The sequence below is a fragment of the Papio anubis genome, chromosome 3 (assembly GCF_008728515.1).
Source record: "Papio anubis isolate 15944 chromosome 3, Panubis1.0, whole genome shotgun sequence".
Taxonomy (NCBI): Eukaryota; Metazoa; Chordata; class Mammalia; order Primates; family Cercopithecidae; genus Papio; species Papio anubis.
The window spans coordinates 48,447,240-48,469,677 of NC_044978.1; the positions used below are offsets into that span (position 1 = coordinate 48,447,240).

Consider the following 22,438-nt stretch of genomic DNA (forward strand, 5'->3'; position numbering starts at 1 on the left):
TGAGCTGCCACCATAGTGTTTATGAAGTAGATATTTTAATTACATAATAAAAATGTTAAAAAATCTTGAATGCATAAGTTTAAAAAATTAAATGCAGAAAAGAGTTGAATCTCATAATCTTGTCTCCAGAGATCACCACTGGTAACAAATTGGCATTGACAAAAACAAAATCAGATCAAATTTGAACTGTAGGAATTTACTGTGCATACTGAAGAACAGTTCGCAAACTAAGACTTCGAATCAAAACTGGTAAGAAAAATAAAAATAGAGTCCGTAGTTTAGATATACCTCTAGGCGAGACAGAGAAAGAAACAGATTTCCCCAGATAAAAGTAAAAGGTGAGAAGAAAATGGTCAAAGATCTATTAATAACAATCAGTAAAGATACAGATGTGGTCAACAAAGTCTAGTTTGTCCAATTCTGAGATAATATGGGTACAGGAAGAGTGTTGAAGCTTAAATACCAGCAATGGTAAAAGGACTACCTTCACCATGTGTAGTCAAGGCAAAAGCCATACGTTTTGCATGTATCACAAACTCCTAAAATATTAAAAATCCAGTTCAATGTCACCTCCTCTGCGAAGCCTTCCCCAGCCCTAGAGTTACCTACTTCTTTTCACAGTCATACTTCAGTTAGAGAGCACTGACCACACCATATTTTGTTTCTCTATGTTCTCTACCAGCTTTTGTCTCTCTTATTTACTCTTATATCTTGAGCATCTAGCATAGCACATTACTGATTATATGCTCAAAACTTCATTACATATATTATGAACAAATGACTGATTGAATGAACTCGCCCAAGGCATACATAAATGTAGGGCAGAGTTAAGAAGAGAAACCACATCTAGTTTCTAAGCAAATACTCTTTCCTGTATATACTATTCCATTACTTTTTTAAAAATTGATTTATAATTTAAATACAGTGAAAGGCACAGATGTTATTTGATCTGTTTTGATGAATACATACATCCAGATAATCCACATCCCTACTATGATATAGAACATTTCTATCATTCCAAAAAGTTCCTTTACGCCCCTTTTCAATCCATTCTTCCTTCAAGAAGCAACCACTGTTCTGATTTCTACCACTATAGCTTAGCTGTGTGCACATAAATGGAATCAAAGTATGTACTCTTTTGTGTCTGGTTTTGGTTCAATTAACGTTTCTAGAATTCATCCACATTCTTACTCAAATCCACATTCTTTCTCATATCTGTAATTTGTCCCTTTTAATTGTTGAGTTGTATTGCATGAATATACCTCAATTTGCTTATTCATTCTCCTGGTACTGGAAATTTGCATTGTTCCCAGTTTGGGATTACACTTTATTATACTTTTGATAAATATATATTTTCATTTCTTAGACACCTAAGAGTGAAATTACTAAGATATAGGGCAGTATGTGTTTAACTTTCAATGAAATTGCCAAAACCACCTTCCAAAGTGATAATATCATCTTATACTCCAACTGGTGTTTGCAACATCTGTGTTGTTAGTCTACTTCATTTAGGTAACTTCTAGTGTCCTCTCATTGTGACTTTAATTTGCATTTCCCTGACGACTAATAATGCTGAGCACTTTTCCAAGTGTGTATACACACACACACACATATATATACACCTTTGTCAAGTGACTATTCAAGACTCTTGTCCACTAAAAATTCTGTTGCCTTTTTATTACTGACTTATAAAAGTGCTTTACTAGCTACAAGTCCCTTATCAGAAAAATATGCTGCAAATACGTTGTCGGTCTGTGGCCTGCCTACTCCTTTCCTTAAAGATATCTTTGATAAGCAGTTTTATTTTGATGAAATTTAACTTTTCAATTTTTTTAAGTGGTAGCATAACCCAAGGTGGAAGATACTCTCCTATGCTTGCTTTCAGAAACTTAAGTTTTAGCTTAAACATAGGTCTAATGTCCATATTAAATTAGTTTTCATGTATGGTAAGAGATTGAAGCTGAGGTTTGTTTTTTCCCCTATATATACCCAGTTGTTCCAGCACTATTTATTGAAAAGACTTTCTTCTCCTCATTGAATTGCTTTGATACCCTTGTTAAAAATTATATGACATATTAGGTGTGGCCAATTTCTGGTCTCTCATCTGTTATACTCATCTTTTGACTAGAAAGTCTTAAAGTCAGGTAGTGGGGGTCCTTTTAGAAGATTATGTGGGCTATTCTAGGTCCCTTCCATTTCTTTATAAACTTTAGAATGAGCTTGTCACAATCTTCAAAAGTAGTCTGCAGGGGTTTTTACTGGAACTGCATTGAATCCATAAATCAATTTGGGAATTAACATCTTAATAATACTGAGACCTCCAATGGATGAATACAGTGTATGGTTCCATTTTCATCTTTCTCAGCAATCTTCTCTGGGAGTTTCAGTGCAGAAGTCTTATGTATCTTTCATTAAATTTAGCCCTGAATATTTTATGTTTTCTGGATGCTTTTGTAAGTGGTACTGTTCTTTATTTTCCAAAAGTTTGTTGCTAACATACAGTAGTATACCATGTCCTGTAATACTACTAAATTCATTTACTAATAATGCCAGTAGTTTTTGTAGATTTCTTAAGATTTTCTACATTCATAATGTCATCTGTTAATATAATTTATTTCTTTCCAATCATTATGTCTTATATTGCTTCTTCTTGCCTTACTGCACTACTTAGGATCTCTAGTATGATGCTGAATAAAAGCAGAGAGAGTACATCTATTTGTCTTCTTCTTAGTTGAATGTGGAGAGCATTCAATAATTCAGTGTTATGTATCATGTTAGCTGCATGTTTTTTACAGCCTTTCATAGGTTGAGAAAGTTCCTTATCTAGTTGAGATTTTTAAATCATGAATTGGTACTGAATTCTGTCAAAACAGTTTTTCAGTATCTGCTGAAATGTTCATATTTTTCTGATTTACTCTGTTAATGTGGTAAATTACATACATTGATTCTGAAAACTCAACATGACAGGCCGGGTGCGATTGGTCATGCCTATAATCCCAGCACTTTGAGAGGCAGAGGCGGGCGGATCACCTGAGGTCAGGAGTTTGAGACCAGCCTGAGAAATGGTAAAACCCTGTCTCTGCCAAAAATACAAAAATTAGCCAGGCATGCTGGTGTGCACCTGCAATCCCAGCTACTTGAAAGGCTGAGATGAGAGAATTGCTTGAACCCAGGAGGTGGAGGTTGCCGTGAGACGTGATCACGCCACTGCACACCAGCCTGGTCAACAGAGCGAGGCTCCGTACCAAAAAACTAGTTCAACCATTGTGGAAGACAATGTGGCGATTCCTCAAGGATCTAGAACTAGAAATACCATTTGACCCACCATCCCATTACTGGGTATATATCCAAAGGATTATAAATCATGCTGCTATAAAGACACATGCACACGTATGTTCACTGTGGCACTATTCACAATTGCAAAGACTTGGAACCAACCCAAATGTCCATCAATGATAGACTGGATTAAGAAAATGTGGCACATATACACCATGGAATACTATGCAGCCATAAAAAAGGATGAGTTCATGTCCTTTGTAGGGACATGGATGAAGCTGGAAACCATCATTCTCAGCAAATTATCACAAGGACAAAAAACCAAACACCACATGTTCTCACTCATAGGTGGGACTTGAACAATGAGAACACTGGACACAGTAAGGGGAACATCACACACAGGGACCTGTGGTGGGGTGGGGGGAGGGGGGAGGGATAGCATTAGGAGAAATACCTAATGTAAATGACGAGTTAATGGGTGCAGCACACCAACATGGCACATGTATACATATGTAACAAACCTGTACGTTGCGCACATGTACCCTAGAACTTAAAGTAAAAAAAAAAAAACCTCAACATGACATATTATCCTTTTTATGTATCACTGGGATCAATTTGCTAGCATCCTGTTAAGGACTTTTGCACCTATATTCATGAAGGACATTGAACTGTAATTTTCATATATTATGTTGTCTATCTCTGGCTTTAGTATCAAGATGATACTGGCCCCATAAAGTGTGTTTCTTTCTATTCTGTTTCCTAGGAGCTAATGTAATAGTGGTATTATTTCTTCTTCCTTAAATGTTTAACACTTCACTAGTGAACCCAAGATTGGAGATTTGTGAAAAAATTTTAAATTACAGCTTCTATTTCTTTATTAAGTACATGACTATTTAGATTTTTTACTTCTTTTTATGTTAGTTTTGGTAAGTTGTTTTTCAAGGACTTTGTCCATTTCATATAAATGGAACAATTTACTGGCATAAAGTTGCTCATAGAATCCCCTTATTATACTTTGAATGACTATAGGCTGTAATGGAAAAGTAGAGGCCCAAAAATGCAAATGTGCATCACTATAGCATTAAAAGAAAACTAATGTCATAAAACTTATTTATTATTCAACTATCTAACAGCTATATTATTATTATTTAAAACCTAAGACAGCAGCTGCAATACAAAGACAGCCACCAAAAACACTAATAGATTGCCAAAGTATTTCTCCCTAACTTTCAGAAATTCAGATGCCTGTGTATGCATAAGTACATGGAGCTTTGCTACACTGTCATATATTGCATGGGAGCCAGACTTCTTAGCAGAATATTGAATTAGACTCCTCAGATTCTGATAAGTCATTAATTTTTGTTTATAAATCCCAAAGTTTAGTAACCCTTAATATCTAATTGATAAATAGTCCTTAATCTAAAATATAAGCAAATAAGACTCAATTTTTAACAAAGAAAGAATGCACACTGTGGAACAGTTCATAACCCAACAGGATCATACTCCAAGATCACTGCTTTAGGGAATCACTCTGAATAGATTAAAATCACTTTTATTCACAGCAATCATTGGTTATGCTAAGTAATCTGAAGTACCAAAGAGGTTTTCATGAATATCAAACTTCTAAAATGATTATGGTATATATTGGCTTAATTCTATTATAATTAATATTATTAGTAACCACTATTTGTTGAATACTTATCAAGTATTGGGCATTCTCTTAGACTGTTTTCATAGTAGTATCTCTAATTTCAAAACAACTATGTGGGTATGAATAGTTTTTAGAATGAGCAAATAAGTAACTTGCACAAAGTCAAACAACTGGTAATTGATAATATCAGGATTTGAACCCCGACTTTTTCATAGAATAAAAATGTAATTAGGTAAATCAAAATATCACAAAATGAGAAAAAGATTTACCCTACAAAGTAAATGGAATATACAAATTAGGTGCAATACACACATAAATTATATTTTTAAATTGATAAAGCTACTTCTGTTTATTGGAAAGTTTATCTTAGATTTAAAACTTTAAAAGAATAAACCATAAGTGATTTAATTTCAGTATTTACCCATTTGTTGACGATTCTCTTTGCAGGCCCTCCAACGTACTATCAGCAATTTCTATTTTTGAATAATGAAGTTATAAGAATACAATTTTAATGTTTACTTTCAAGTGAACTTTTTAACAGCAAGCAACAGAGGTAAAAAATAATGAACATTTTAGGCCAGGCACAGTGGCTCACGCCTGTAATCCCAGCACTTTGGGAGGCAGAGGCGGGCGGATCACAAGGTCAGGAGATCGAGACCATCCTGGCTAACACAGTGAAACTCCATCTCTACTAAAAATGCAAAAAATTAGCCGGGCATGGTGGCAGGCACCTGTAGTCCCAGCTACTCAGGAGGCTGAGGCAGGAGAATGGCGTGGACCCAGGAGGCGGAGCTCGCAGTGAGGCGAGATTGCGCCACTGCACTCCAGCCTGGGCGACAGAGCGAGACTCTGTGTCAAAAAAAAAAAAAAAAAAAATGAACATTTTATTTTTCTTTAACTTGTAACCACTACTTTAAAATCCCCAAACACTCTAGTCTACATTTACCTCTTGCTTCTCTAAACCTCTATTTACAATTACATTCAATTTCAGTCTTCTTTTGTATATCTTTTGAATATCCCAAAGACCCTGGTTGAATATTGAACATACGGTAGTCATTCAAATCCTTGAATGGATTTGACCAAGGCACTGGAGTTCTTAAATGTAGCATCTTATGTACTGTTCCACTTAAGCTTGGCATGATTTTACCACACATACAATCCCATTAATAAATTCTGTGACCAAAACTGTTGTTATAAATGCAGTACTAACAATTACACTGATAGATGTGATACTGGGTCGCCAGTTCCAGAACCTCTGCAGTAAATTAGTAAATAAAAGACACACTACACACTCTATTCTGAAAAAAGTAAATTTTCATTTACTTATTATTCCTTAACCTCTTATTTTTCTCACTTATTCATTCATTCACTCAATACATATTCAGAGTCCTTATCACATTCCAGGCACTGTTTCAGGTACTAGAAAAACATCAGTGAACAAAACAAAACAAAACCCAAAGAATGCCTTTTTCTTTTCAGGAGTGGAAAAACAAGTAAGTAAAATATTTGGTATGCTAGGGATGGTCTGTGCTATGGTGAAACAACTAAGGAAAGGGGATCATAACCAGAGACAAGAGTATACCCTTAGGTAGAGAATGGTCATGGAAAATCTCATAGAGAATGTCATAACTGAGGAAAAACATGAAAATGAAGAAGTGAGCTAAGCTTTTAAGCAGAAGAAGATAATCCTAGTTAAACAGAAGACCTGGTGCAAAGGTCATAAACCAGAAGCATACCGATGTGTTTGGAAAACAACGGGCAGCACAGTGGTGATGACCGGTGCGCAAGGCAAGAATAGTAGTAAAGTCAGAGAGCCATGAAGGGGACCAGAGAAGAGTTTTAGTAGACAGCAGTGGCAGTGTTGGTCAACTTCCAGGCTGAGAGATGTCAAGGTATTTGAAGGAATACACTACTGAAAAATTAGGGTTGGAAGCTGGGGATTGTGGGTATAATATAAAGAGCTCAGTTATGGTTTTACTCTCTTTACAACGTCCAGGCTTAAAGAAAATAGGTTTCACAGAACAATTCATTCTAGAGGGTTCAGCACCCAAATGGTTCCAAACCAACTTGTTTAAGGTCAGTTTGAAAAATGCACACAGTTTCCTATCGAAACAAAGTTAAAGCAGTTATGATCCACAATAGTTCCGAGACAGCATACTAATATGCTATTAGTGCCTCAAGACACTGACCCCAGCAGCAGGAACAGCTGCAGCAGTATCACCTGGGAACATGTTAGAAATGCAATCAGAACCAGATCAGAAATTCTGGGGGTGGGGCCCAATACTCTGTGTTTTAACAGGCCTCCAGAAGATTTTGATTCATCCTTAATTTAAGAACTACTCTTGTAATGGACCTGAAATATAACACCTCCCCAAGCGCATCTGCTACAATTTATAATATTGTTACTTTGGGAAACTGCATCCTATGTTTCAAACAAAGGAACTATATAAATAGATAAGGTATAAATAAATGTTGAGAACCGGCAATTTGTTAGCTTTCAGGACCTCCGTATCCTCATTTTCAAAAATACATTAATCACTCTCTAACAATTCTGAACAAAGGAGTGTAACTCTGGACTCTTCCCCCAAATATTCACTTACATATGAGTTATTCTTACATAGACCATTCTTAAAGAGTATAACTAAATCATTAAAGTACCTATTTTAAAGGTTACTCTTCAGAACATAACAGATATGCTTGCAACTCTCAAGAAGGTCTATTTTATTTCTGGCACGATTCATATTACTAGACAGTAGCAAAGCAACATTTTTGACCTTGAGCCACATTTTACATTATGGCTAAGAACAAACATTCATGTGGATGTCTAAAATACATACAGATGTACACAGAAATATTTAAAATAATTACAATAGTATAAAAAATTCCTAAAATATATTTAACCATATTATGACCAATGGTTTCTAAATATTTTCTATTCTATTCCTATTATTGTTTAATACTGGTTGTGTTCTATTATGGGATTTCAAACAATGGTCTAGATGACCCATATTCTATCCTTGCCACACCAAATAATCTACGTGTAGACAAAACTGTGAACTACAATAGGGAAGTAACAGCACGTGGTAGACTGAATTACTGGTCCCAATTCTTCATTACCCTGTAATTGAATTATACAACCTACTCCCTACCATAGCCTTATGGTGGGCATATCATATTTCTCCACCCCTTGACTTGTGCTTGGCCACGTAACTTGTTTTAACTAACAGGTTGCTAACAGACATGACACAAAGAAACTTAAAATACGTTTGTGTGGTCAGGCCTTCAGTTACCCATGGTGAAAACATTCACCAGGTACCTGTTAACCCCCAACCTGAGTCCCAGATGAGACGAATGGAATAAACAGGAACTTGGCCTCAGCCTGAAGTAAGGCTTCTCCAGCTGACCCATAGACATATGAGCAAGAAACAACTATCATTTTATGCCTCTGAGATTTTATAATAGTTTGTTACACAGCAAAAGCTGACTAATACATAGCATGAATTATGACTTATTTGAGCTCAGAAGGTACACAACCCAGGGTTTTCTCTATTATCCTAAGTTGCTTTTCTCTCACATAACCTATCCGGAAGACACTGTCTAAAAGACAGCTTTCCTCCTAAGGCCCTGCCTTCCCAAAACCTATCAACTCTTAAAGCAAAATAAACAAGTAAAACCTCAGAACAGGACAAATTATTCAAGTATTTTCTTTGAAACACACAAGAAAAACACACATACATAGAGAAACATTTGAAAACAGAATATTACCTCTAAAGGGGGAAAATTTCACTCAATGCTCCTTATAGAAAACACTCTTCTAGCAGGGCACTTTTTATTTTTTTAAGAAAAAATATGTCCAAGTTAAGTTTTCTAGAGTTACCACCTTTATGTTATCCTACCTTATTCTTGGAGTATGTCAAGGAATTTTCTGAAATGACAAAAAAAAAAAAAAAAAAGATGTTACCATTGAATGCTGTTTGTGGATTACCCTATAATAAACAACTAGTAAAAATATCAAACCAGTAATAAACTAATAGTTCCAGGAGATATAATTTCTACATAACAGCAAGCATTTTAAAATTTAATCTTACAGTATAAATAACTCAACCAAACACAACATATCTATCCAAAGAGGGGACACCAACCTCATTACCTGGGGTCATCTGTTTCTGTTTAGACCCCAAAGTGTCTACTAACCACTGCAGACTCACCCATGATTGCTTCACAGTAGCTCAGGTCCCAGAAACTCATCTTAACACTACAATGAGAGTGCTCTCTATTGCATTTTCATTTGTTAGCCTGAGCGTTTACATTTGAGGTGACAGCAACCAAATTGTACAACAAAGGAGCAAGGACTTCAGATTATCTGGTCAACCCTTCTGTCACCAGACAAATAGCTTCTCCATTCCTGGTTTCTATATCAAGAATGACAGGAACATTTTTATTGGTCTATTTAAAAAAATTTCTGGCACATTTACGAATAATCTTCTTTTCTCAGCAATTTGAAAAATATAAGAAAAATGCTTTTGCCACAAACAAATGCCTTTATATATATTCTTCCCCCACACTCTAAAACACCAACCCATACTGCCTGAAGAGATTTCTTATCAAGATGTACTTTGCTCTTTTGAGTAGTCAAAAGGGCAAGTTAAAAGAGCAGCAATAATTTAAGTCAGCCATGAAGTTGTAAGAAAACTAGGAAAGTAATTAAACTTCATCAACCAGTTGCCCTGAGGCAGCTTCTGTATGTCATTCTTCCGATGTTGTTTTGGATACGGGTTCCAATTGCCAATACTCCACTCTCTCAACCTGACAGGGGTTGATTTCTCAGTCGAAGCACACTTGATTAACACAAAAGGAAATCTGGCTATTCACAATTTTCTGTTTAACACAGAGAGCATGAGCTAGAGCACTTCCCTGCTCTTCCTTACCCTGGCTGAAAAGAAGCGACTTCAAATCACAGTTCTTACTCATCTATGTTCAAATTTTAGAGTAAAATTTTCACTGAAGCACTGAAAACTGATGTATTTTAGAAGGTACCAGAGCAACACTGTTCAACAGAAATATAACACAACCCAAATTGTGACCCATTTGTGTACTTTAAAATTCTCTATAGCTACATTAAAGTAAAAAGAAACAGATAAAATTTTAATATATTTTTAACCCAATATACCCAAAATATTACCATTTCAACATATAGAGAATATAAACAATTACTGAAATTTTTTTACATTTTCTTGTAAGTCTTTGACATACAGTTTATATTTTACACTTACAGCACATCTCAATTTAGACTAGCCATATTTCAAATGCTCAATATAATGTGGCTATTGGCTACGGTATTGGACAGTGAGAATGAGTCTAATAGTCTTTCCCAGAGACCACTGGATACCTAATTACTGGCCTTTCATAAGTAACAGTAAGAAAGTAAAAGGCTGATGAAGGATGCCAAGTATAAAAATGGATCTAGACTGAGGCACTCATCCCATCATGTGAGTGAAAATTTCAAAGGGATTATATAAGTATAGAAATTCTTCACCAGAAAATAGGTTGCAGCTATAATCTAAGGAATAACTGATAAACTTCAGGAGCCAAAGGAGATAATTCTTTCCACAGATAAGCAACTCAATAATCACTTTTTCTATAAATTCATACAATTTTAGAGCTGAAAGAGTCAAAGCAGGATTTCAAAGCTTATGAAATTCAGTTTAAGTGACTTGTCAGGATACACAAGAAATACATCTGTCACTGTGAGGACTGAGAAAAATATTCAGTTAAACTTTTATTAGCACTTTTTCTTTTTCGAATAACATTACCTATCCTGTGTGTCCTTTGTGCACCTACATAGGTATCAAATATTCGCTGCAATTCACACTTCCCAGTCATCTGTCGTAATAGCCATTTCATCCAAAATCGAAAAAAGTGCCCATAGAAGAACTCCCACAAAGAAATAAACATTTTTTTTTTTCCTGGAGGAGGGAAATATACAAGACAAGCTTAATGACCTTAAACTGAATTTTAAAATTTAAAAAATTAGTTTATACAACTGATCAAATCTCAAATTATGTATCTATTATTTCATTGTGTCTGTTTTGTGATAGTGTTTAATTAGGCATCTAAAAACAATGGCAGGTGTAATATATACTGCTTACATTAATTAAATGATGGATGATTCAATGGCCAATTTATCACTTTTTCAAAACGAAAATTCACACAACGTAGTCAAACCACTCAATGGCTTGAAAGAATAACAGAATGGTTTGCTAAATCATTGTGTTTCATACCTTAGTTTCCAAATTTCCCATTCTTTGAGAATTGGGGTTCAACAGTTCAAGATCAAGAGGACCCCAACTAATCAACAATTAAAATATATACCAAAACATCAGAATTGTTTTTATAGAACACGCTCTTCTTATCCCATGTGGATAATTCGTTACAACTGTCCCAGTCAGGTGATGCCAGCAAATAAAAACACTACATATGGCTTATAAACTTAAGTATACAAGTTGAACACGGAGTATATAACACCTTAGCTCATTCTTGACTTTCCATTCAATAGGTCAAGGGCAGAAATACTAACAAGAATTTTTTTTTTTTTTAAGTATACACTCGATACAACTGTATCTTATGTCTTAAGAAAATTCTTCAGCTTCTAAATGAAAAAGTCAGGGAGATACTCGTGAGAGGGAGATACTTAAAAACAAAATTGCTCGTCTCCTTCCTGCCTTAAACATTCCCACAGACACGTCATCTCTGGACTAGGGCCTGAGGAGGGGCTGTCAAATTCGAAGTCGCCGCAGGTCAGTGCAGAAAACAGCACACATCACAGCTGGGTTGGTCATTATCTTGAAAACCAAGCCATCTAGTCCGCGCTCATTAGGACAAAAGCGCAGAACTGCCGAGCAGAAGGGATGCACTACTATCCGCGCCCGAGCACCCCAAGGCTCGGGGCGTCGCTGCGCCGACCCCCCTCGCGCGCCGCCCGCGAATGGGAGGGCAGGGCTCGCACAAAGACCCGCCGGCCCAGGCGTCCCCGGGTTCCCGCAGAAACCCGCGGGGCTCGCGAGCCCGCGCACTCTCAGCGCAGCCGCACCAATGCAGCACGGGGCAAGAGGAAAAGAAACAGCAGCCACCTCACAGGAGCGGAAGAACTAGGGGGAGCAGGAGCTGCCTCGGTTTCCCCACTGCAAACAGCCGGCAACGGAAACGACGGAACTCTCCCTGCTAGCACCGCGACCCGGAAGTCAGGGAGCGAGGCCGCGGACCCGCCTTCCCAGGGCCACTGCCTGCCCCGCCCCTCCGGCCTCTTCCGATTGGCCGGCGCTCCACCTATTGCTAGCGCAGGAGAGAGGTTGAGCTGAGTGGCCCCGGCGCACGGGCTCAGAGACTAGGGACGCCCGGACAGTTTCCCTGGCAACGGTGGTAAGGAGCCCCGCCCCGCGCCAGAGTAGTGTCTGCTAGCGCTGTACTGGAGATTTTCCTGTCCTTAAACCTCAGGTCATTAGCGCAGGTTGACACCATGTACTATTCCTAGGCTCCAAGCGCGGAAGAAATCCTGTGCTTATGGTAACTTACAGTGCGTTGGTTACAAAAGCGCTTTCATCTGCATTGAATCTTAATTTTCTGAAGTAATTATGAATAGCCCCACTTTATGCAGGAGGAAAGGGAACGGGTTACTTGACTGTGGTCAAAACGTGGCAGATGAGGAAAGTCTGTGTGTTGAGGAAAGTCCGTGTGTTGAGAAAAGAAGTTTGGACTTTATCCTATAATACTGTAGATCTAAAAGTTAATTTATCAAATGTTTATTCCCTAACTGGTTGTTCTTGTTGAAAAAGTAATTTCGTGATTACTTTTTAAAAATCTCAAACAGTAAGTTTCCTAATTCAACAAGTATTTGTTAATTGTTAGCACAGGCAGTGTTCCAAAAGGCAGTCAAACACTAAACAAACAGGCAAATATTCAGTATGTCAGATGCTACTAAATGTTAAGGGTTGTTAGCTAAGGGGTCATGGGGAGTCTGTGGGGGAAGTCATTACATACAGTGTGGTCAGGGAAGTCTCAGTATTAACGTAGCATTTCGGTCTCATTGAATTTACAGTAAGGGAGTTCACTGTGGGAGTATCTGGAGGGAGAGTGCACCAGGCACCGGAATGACAAGTGCAAAGACCTTGAGTTGGGAGCGTTTTTGAAATGGAGGAACAGCAAGAAGGTCGGGGTGGCTGGAGGAGAAAGAGCAAGGGGGAGAGTCGAATATAAATACAAAGGACAACTGATATTGAAAACAAATTTTCCCATCCACCCAAAACTCCTGATACCTCAATCACCTTGCTCAGAAACAACCAGTATTACTTTCTTATTTCTAATTCCAAAAATGTTATATGCAAGTGTACATATGTATATTCCTTCCAGCTCCTTGAATTGAAGCAAGTGATACACACTTTCCCACATCTCAACTGGCATTTAAACAATGGACGAATTGTAGAACACTAGCCATGTGCAGGGTGCATAAGCCATCATCCCTGTCCTGTACAAACAATGAACTTGTAATGAAGTCTGGATAGACACTATATTAGTAAAATCATGGAATCTTAAATCTTAAAGAGAGCTTATAACTATCATCTAATGTAATTTTTTTGAATTGTAGATTAAAAGATTTAGAAAGGCAAAGTGCACAGCCGATTTGGCAAATTGAGATGTAAACTACTATTTCAGGAGGTTCTCCATTATTACACAAACTTTTACATAGTAGAAGGTGAGATAATTCTATATGTAATCCTTTTGCCTTTTCAAAGTGCTATATTGAGTGTAGGCAGTGCTGTAGAGGAACTCTCTCCTCCTTGTTTCCCTGTTGCCTGTTGGCCCACTTCCATTTATGTCTTTCCCCAAGAGAAGAGAATGCTAATATGTTTTGTCAGAACCTGAGAAATTGATTAAGCTGCATTTATTGTAAGCAGGGTCACTGTACATTAAAATTTCTTATGCATACCTTTTGCCTCTTCCCTTTTCCACTAATTCCCTTGCATGTAACTGGCAGATACATTAAACCAATCCTGTTTCTCAGGAAAGATTGTCCATCTCTATTTCTTATTCTCTTTGGTTTTCTTCTTTCTTGTGGCTAGCTAAAGGCTAATTATATCCTAAAATTAAGATTCTGGTTTCATGGAGAAAGTGGGACCTTCTCACAGGTTAGGTCCCTAGGTCTCTCAACCTGTGTGCATCTACCTGGCCTTATCAGATACACCTACATACAAACCAAAAGCAATAGTGGGATGAAATTTGGTTATAGTTTTTAGTAGTACTGAGGAATCTCTGCTTTCTTGGATTCTCAGGCTAAACAGCCATGGAACTGTTGATTTTAGAAACTACTTAATGGAAAGAGTTCTCTGGTATGACTGCTAATCATCAACTTGTCACAGTGTTCAGTATTTGATCCACAGAAGACCCAAATTAAATATCAGCGCCCCTTTGGGAGTGTGTGATGTCTGAAATACCTTGAATTTATACGGAAAAGGAAAACTTTATATCCATTTTGTTAACAGTGAAACTGTTGCTTCTGTGGAAGCATTAAAAATATAAAGGGCAGTGGCAACCCTGCTTGGTTTTATGATGATTAGTGTTGAGCTTCCCTATGCCTCTGCCCCGCACTATTATAGACGTTGTGATTAGGGGGAATCCCTCATGCATATGTTCCCAGTAGGATACTTTTAGTGAGAAAACAAGGATTCGAATATGCAGAATGCCAAGGCAGATTTGTTCTCACAGCTACTGATAATGGGCTTTATAAATAAAAAGAAAGTTTAAGCTGTTCAGAAGAAAGCTAATGGGCTGGGGTGAAGACACTGACCAGAATAAGAGAAATAAACATTGAATCAGGTAGAATGATCTTTAAAAATTTTTTGAAGGGCAAGTGAGGGGAGGGAATAGAGAAGGAAGAAATTGACAGGATCCCTACAAAGGGTTTGACAGCACATTAACAATAGCTTAGAGAAAGGAAACCTACTCTAGCTCCTGTATCCACCTCACCTAAGCTACCCTGTCAGATCTGTTCCAATTATCCCAGCCTGGAGGAGTTTAAAGGTAGCAATGATAAAAAAAAAAAAAAAAATAGGAAAATAAAGTGTGTTTAGCACAGGGTAATGATTTTAACTTGTCTATTAAGGTTGTGGGTAAGAGGATAAATAACGAGGGAAGGATGGGCACAGTGGCACATGTCTATAATCCCAGCACTTTGAGAGGCTGAGGCAGGAAGATTATTAGAGCTCAGGAGTTCACTACCAGCCTAGTGAGAACTCTTCTCTACAAAAAATAGAAAAAAGTTGTCAGGTGTGGTGGTGCGCATCTGTAGCCCCAGCTACTCGAGAGGCTAAGGTGGGATCACTTGAGCCTGAGAAGTCAAGGCTACAGTGATCCATGATGGCACCACTGCACTCTAGCCTGGGCAGCAGAATGAAACCCTGTCTAAAAAAAATAAAAATAAAAAAATAAAAAAATAAACTTGAGAGAGAAGAAATCTTCATATGACTCCTGGTTGGGAGGGTCCAAGGTTGTATGTTACAAGTTAATGTTGAGTGGCAGAGGATAGTGAAAACCCTTTTTGGAATTATCGGATGTACCATAATGATGGTGTAAAGTGTACCATAATAGCAGGGGAATAAAAAGACAATATTAAGGTATGAAAGGAAAGTTTAGAGCATATCAAAATATTACAGTAGATAGCACCAGAATCACTATGAAGCTACAGATAAAGAAATAAAAAACAAAAATGAAATTCCTGCCTTTACCTGTGTTGATGGAAAGCCAAACTCAGTAAAATATTTGAAGATATTTATTCTGAGCCACATGTCAGGACCATCACCTGTGACATACCCCCAGGAGGTCTGAGAACATATACCCAAAGTCGCTGCATTACAACTTGATTTTATACATTTTAGGGAGACAAAAGACATCAATCAATACATGTCAGGTATATATTGGCTTGGTCCAGAAACGTGGGAAAATTTGAAGTTGTGGTGGGGAAGGACTTATAGGTCATAGGTAGATTCAAAGATTTTCTTACTGATAATTGCTTGAAAGAGTTGAGTTATTATCTAAAGACCTGGAATCAACAGAAAGGAGTGTCTGCTTTAAGATAAGGGTTGTGGAGACCAAGGTTCTTATTATGTAGATGAAATCTCATATGTGGCCACCCTTAGAGGCAATAGATGGCAAATGTTTTCTATTTAGACATTTAAAAGGTGCTAGACTCTCAGCTAATCTCTTTAGGATCAGAAAAACACCTGGAAAGGGAAGGGGATTCTCTACAGAACGCAAATTTATCCATAAGAATCAACTTTGCAGGGCCATCTCCAAATATTTTGGGGTAAAATACTTTGATACTTCCAGGGCCTGCTATATCTGTTGTGTGATGCTATACTAGAGTAAGGTTGGAATTTGGTATCGTTCTGCTACAAACAGTCTGCTTTTTCAGTCTTAAGATCTCGGTTTTAATATTAATGCTGATTAGTTGTGCCTGAATTCCAAAGGACGAGGGTATAATGAGGGCTGTTTGACCCCCACTTCCCATCATGAGCTTAACTAGTTTTTCAGGTGTCTTTTTTTTCTTTTTTTTTTTATTACTATACTTTAAGTTCTAGGGTACATGTGCATAACGTGCAGGTTTGTTACGTATGTATACTTGTGCCATCTTAGTGTGCTGCACCCATCAACTCGTCATTTACATCAGGTATAACTCCCAATGCAATCCCTCCCCCCTCCCCCCTCCCCATGATAGGCCCCGGTGTGTGATGTTCCCCTTCCTGAGTCCAAGTGATCTCATTGTTCAGTTCCCACCTATGAGTGAGAACATGCGGTGTTTGGTTTTCTGTTCTTGCGATAGTTTGCTGAGAATGATGGTTTCCAGCTGCATCCATGTCCCTACAAAGGACACAAACTCATCCTTTTTTATGGCTGCATAGTATTCCATGGTGTATATGTGCCACATTTTCTTAATCCAGTCTGTCACTGATGGACATTTGGGTTGATTCCAAGTCTTTGCTATTGTGAATAGTGCCACAATAAACATATGTGTGCCCGTGTCTTTATAGCAGCATGATTTATAATCCTTTGGGTATATACCCAGTAATGGGATGGCTGGGTCATATGGGACTTCTAGTTCTAGATCCTTGAGGAACCGCCATAATGTTTTCCATAATGGTTGAACTAGTTTACAATCCCACCAACAGTGTAAAAGTGTTCCTATTTCTCATCATCCTCTCCAGCACCTGTTGTTTCCTGACTTTTTAATGATTGCCATTCTAACTGGTGTGAGATGGTATCTCATTGTGGTTTTGATTTGCATTTCTCTGATGGCCAGTGATGATGAGCATTTTTTCATGTGTCTGTTGGCTGTATGAATGTCTTCTTTTGAGAAATGTCTGTTCATATCCTTTGCCCACTTTTTGATGCAGTTGTTTGTTTTTTTTCTTGTAAATTTGTTTGAGTTCTTTGTAGGTTCTGGATATTAGCCCTTTGTCAGATGAGTAGATTGCAAAAATTTTCTCCCATTCTGTAGGTTTCCTGTTCACTCTGATGGTAGTTTCTTTTGCTGTGCAGAAGCTCTTTAGTTTAATTAGATCCCATTTGTCAATTTTGGCTTTTGTTGCCGTTGCTTTTGGTGTTTTAGACATGAAGTCCTTGCCTATGCCTATGTCCTGAATGGTATTACCTAGGTTTTCTTTTAGGGTTTTTATGGTATTAGGTCTAACATTTAAGTCTCTAATCCATCTTGAATTAATTTTCATATAAAGAGTAAGGAAAGGATCCAGTTTCAGCTTTCTATTTATGGCTAGCCAATATTCCCAGCACCATTTATTAAATAGGGAATCCTTTCCCCATTTCTTGTTTTTCTCAGGTTTGTCAAAGATCAGATGGCTGTAGATGTGTGGCATTATTTCTGAGGACTCTGTTCTGTTCCATTGGTCTATATCTCTGTTTTGGTACCAGTACCATGCTGTTTTGGTTACTGTAGCCTTGTAGTATAGTTTGAAGTCAGGTAGCGTGATGCCTCCAGCTTTGTTCTTTTGACTTAGAATTGTCTTGGCAATGCGAGCTCTTTTTTGGTTCCATATGAACTTTAAAGCAGTTTTTTCCAATTCTGTGAAGAAACTCATTGGTAGCTTGATGGGGATGGCATTGAATCTATAAATCACCTTGGGCAGTATGGCCATTTTCACAATATTGATTCTTCCTATCCATGAGCATGGTATGTTCTTCCATTTGTTTGTGTCCTCTTTTATTTCACTGAGCAGTGGTTTGTAGTTCTCCTTGAAGAGGTCCTTTACATCCCTTGTGAGTTGGATTCCTAGGTATTTTATTCTCTTTGACGCAATTGTGAATGGAAGTTCATTCATGATTTGGCTCTCTGTTTGTCTGTTATGGTGTATAAGAATGCTTGTGATTTTTGCACATTAATTTTGTATCCTGAGACTTTGCTGAAGTTGCTTATCAGCTTAAGGAGATTTTGGGCTAAGACAATGGGGTTTTCTAAATATACAATCATGTCATCTGCAAAGAGGGACAATTTGACTTCTTCTTTTCCTAACTGAATACCCTTGATTTCTTTCTCTTGCCTGATTGCCCTAGCCAGAACTTCCAACACTATGTTGAATAGGAGTGGTGAGAGAGGCCATCCCTGTCTTGTGCCAGTTTTCAAAGGGAATTTTTCCAGTTTTTGCCCATTCAGTATGATATTGGCTGTGGGTTTGTCATAAATAGCTCTGATTATTTTGAGGTACGTTCCATCAATACCGAATTTATTGAGAGTTTTTAGCATGAAGGGCTGTTGAATTTTATCAAAGGCCCTTTCTGCATCTATTGAGATAATCATGTGGTTTTTGTCTTTGGTTCTGTTTATATGCTGGATTACATGTATTGATTTGCGTATGTTGAACCAGACTTGCATCCCAGGGATGAAGCCCACTTGATCATGGTGGATAAGCTTTTTGATGTGCTGCTGGATCTGGTTTGCCAGTATTTTATTGAGGATTTTTGCATTGATGTTCATCAGGGATATTGGTCTAAAATTCTCTTTTTTTGTTGTGTCTCTGCCAGGCTTTGGTATCAGGATGATGTTGGCTTCATAAAATGAGTTAGGGAGGATTCCCTCTTTTTCTATTGATTGGAATAGTTTCAGAAGGAATGGTACCAGCTCCTCCTTGTACCTCTGGTAGAATTCAGCTGTGAATCCATCTGGTCCTGGACTTTTTTTGGTTGGTAGGCTATTAATTATTGCCTCAATTTCAGAGCCTGCTATTGGTCTATTCAGGGATTCAGCTTCTTCCTGGTTTAGTCTTGGGAGAGTGTAAGTGTCCAGGAAATTATCCATTTCTTCTAGATTTTCTAGTTTATTTGCATAGAGGTGTTTATAGTATTCTCTGATGGTAGTTTGTATTTCTGTGGGATCAGTGGTGATATCCCCTTTATCATTTTTTATTGCGTCTATTTGATTCTTCTCCCTTTTCTTCTTTATTAGTCTTGCTAACGGTCTATCAATTTTGTTGATCTTTTCAAAAAACCAGCTCCTGGATTCATTGATTTTTTGGAGGGTTTTTTGTGTCTCTATCTCCTTCAGTTCTGCTCTGATCTTAGTTATTTCTTGCCTTCTGCTAGCTTTTGAATGTGTTTGCTCTTGCTTCTCTAGTTCTTTTAATTGTGATGTTAGAGTGTCAATTTTAGATCTTTCCAGCTTTCTCTTGTGGGCATTTAGTGCTATAAATTTCCCTCTACACACTGCTTTAAATGTGTCCCAGAGATTCTGATATGTTGTATCTTTGTTCTCATTGGTTTCAAAGAACATCTTTATGTCTGCCTTCATTTCATTATGGACCCAGTAGTCATTCAGTAGCAGGTTATTCAGTTTCCATGTAGTTGAGCAGTTTTGATTGAGTTTCTTAGTCCTGAGTTCTAGTTTGATTGCACTGTGGTCTGAGAGACAGTTTGTTATAATTTCTGTTCTTGTACATTTGCTGAGGAGTGCTTTACTTCCAATTATGTGGTCAATTTTGGAATAAGTGTGATGTGGTGCTGAGAAGAATGTATATTCTGTTGATTTGGGGTGGAGAGTTCTGTAGATGTCTATTAATGAGTTCAGTTCCTGGATATCCTTGTTAACTTTCTGTCTCGTTGATTTGTCTAATGTTGACAGTGGGGTGTTGAAGTCTCCTATTATTATTGTATGGGAGTCTAAGTCTCTTTGTAAGTCTCTAAGGACTTGCTTTATGAATCTGGGTGCTCCTGTATTGGGTGCATATATATTTAGGATAGTTAGCTCTTCCTGTTGAATTGATCCCTTTACCATTATGTAATGGCCTTCTTTGTCTCTTTTGATCTTTGATGGTTTAAAGTCTGTTTTATCAGAGACTAGTATTGCAACCCCGTTTTTTTTTGTTTGTTTGTTTTCCATTTGCTTGGTAGATCTTCCTCCATCCCTTTATTTTGAGCCTATGTATGTCTCTGCATGTGAGGTGGGTCTCCTGAATACAGCACACTGATAGGTCTTGACTCTTTATCCAGTTTGCCAGTCTGTGTCTTTTAATTGGAGCATTTAGTCCATTTACATTTAAGGTTAAGATTGTTATGTGTGAACTTGATCCTGCCATTATGATATTAACTGGTTATTTTGCTCGTGAGTTGATGCAGTTTCTTCCTAGCCTAAATGGTCTTTACATTTTGGCATGTTTTTGCAATGGCTGGTACTGGTTGTTCCTTTCCATGTTGAGTGCTTCCTTCAGGGTCTCTTGTAAGGCAGGCCTGGTGGTGACAAAATCTCTAAGCATTTGCTTATCTGTAAAGGATTTTATTTCTCCTTCACTTATGAAACTTAGTTTGTCTGGATATGAAATTCTGGGTTTAAAATTCCTTTCTTTAAGAATGTTGAATATTGGCCCCCACTCTCTTCTGGCTTGGAGAGTTTCTGCCGAGAGATCTGCTGTTAGTCTGATGGGCTTCCCTTTGTGGGTAACCCGACCTTTCTCTCTGGCTGCCCTTAAGATTTTTTCCTTCATTTCAACTTTGGTGAATCTGGCAATTATGTGTCTTGGAGTTGCTCTTCTCGAGGAGTATCTTTGTGGCGTTCTCTGTATTTCCTGAATTTGAATGTTGACCTGCCCTACTAGGTTGGGGAAGTTCTCCTGGATGATATCCTGAAGAGTGTTTTCCAACTTGGTTCCATTTTCCCCCTCACTTTCAGGCACCCCAATCAGACGTAGATTTGGTCTTTTTACATAATCCCATACTTCTTGCAGGCTTTGTTCATTTCTTTTTCTTCTTTTTTCTTTTGGTTTCTCTTCTCGCTTCATTTCATTCATTTGATCCTCAATCGCTGATACTCTTTCTTCCAGTTGATCGAGTCGGTTACTGAAGCTTGTGCATTTGTCACGTATTTCTCGTGTCATGGTTTTCATCTCTTTCATTTCGTTTATGACCTTCTCTGCATTAATTAGTCTAGCCGTCAATTCTTCCACTTTTTTTTCAAGATTTTTAGTTTCTTTGCGCTGGGTACGTAATTCCTCCTTTAGCTCTGAGAAGTTTGATGGACTGAAGCCTTCTTCTCTCATCTCGTCAAAGTCATTCTCCGTCCAGCTTTGATCCGTTGCTGGCGATGAGCTGCGCTCCTTTGCCGGGGGAGATGCGCTCTTGTTTTTTGAATTTCCAGCTTTTCTGCCCTGCTTTTTCCCCATCTTTGTGGTTTTATCTGCCTCTGGTCTTTGATGATGGTGATGTACTGATGGGGTTTTGGTGTAGGTGTCCTTCCTGTTTGATAGTTTTCCTTCTAACAGTCAGGACCCTCAGCTGTAGGTCTGTTGGAGATTGCTTGAGGTCCACTCCAGACCCTGTTTGCCTGGGTATCAGCAGCAGAGGCTGCAGAAGATAGAATATTTCTGAACAGCGAGTGTACCTGTCTGATTCTTGCTTTGGAAGCTTCCTCTCAGGGGTGTACTCCACCCTGTGAGGTGTGGGGTGTCAGACTGCCCCTAGTGGGGGATGTCTCCCAGTTAGGCTACTCAGGGGTCAGGGACCCACTTGAGCAGGCAGTCTGTCCGTTCTCAGATCTCAGCCTCCGTGTTGGGAGATCCACTGCTCTCTTCAAAGCTGTCAGACAGAGTCGTTTGCGTCTGCAGAGGTTTCTGCTGCTTTGTTGTTGTTGTTGTTGTTGTTGTGTAGCTGTGCCCTGTCCCCAGAGGTGGAGTCTACAGAGACAGGCAGGTTTCCTTGAGCTGCTGTGAGCTCCACCCAGTTGGAGCTTCCCAGCAGCTTTGTTTACCTACTTAAGCCTCAGCAATGGCGGGCGCCCCTCCCCCAGCCTCGCTGCTGCCTTGCCGGTAGATCACAGACTGCTGTGCTAGCAATGAGGGAGGCTCCGTGGGCGTGGGACCCTCCCGGCCAGGTGTGGGATATGATCTCCTGGTGTGCCTGTTTGCTTAAAGCGCAATATTGGGGTGGGAGTTACCCGATTTTCCAGGTGTTGTGTGTCTCAGT

General features: G+C 38.4%; 1 protein-coding gene across 8 annotated transcripts in view; it reads right to left on the reverse strand.

Moving 5' to 3' along the window:
* Window positions 1–12,186, reverse strand: part of ELMOD2 (ELMO domain containing 2) — a 29,713-nt gene extending 17,527 nt beyond the window's left edge. For 3 of the 8 annotated variants that reach the window (XR_004182675.1, XR_004182676.1, XR_004182674.1), the window contains exons 1-3: window positions 12,058–12,186; window positions 10,741–10,893; window positions 8,824–8,852 (exon numbers count right to left, since the gene is read on the reverse strand). Coding sequence is in view for 4 of the 8 variants with exons in the window: in XM_031664252.1 (XP_031520112.1) it covers window positions 8,824–8,852; window positions 10,741–10,882 (171 nt within the window). In the remaining 4 variants the exon portion in view is untranslated. Of the gene's footprint in view, window positions 1–8,823; window positions 8,853–10,740; window positions 10,894–12,056 lie in introns of all 8 variants that reach the window. The other 5 variants (XM_031664253.1, XM_031664254.1, XM_031664252.1 and 2 more) reach the window with 4 other exon arrangements.
* Between the last annotated feature and the right edge of the window lie 10,252 nt (window positions 12,187–22,438).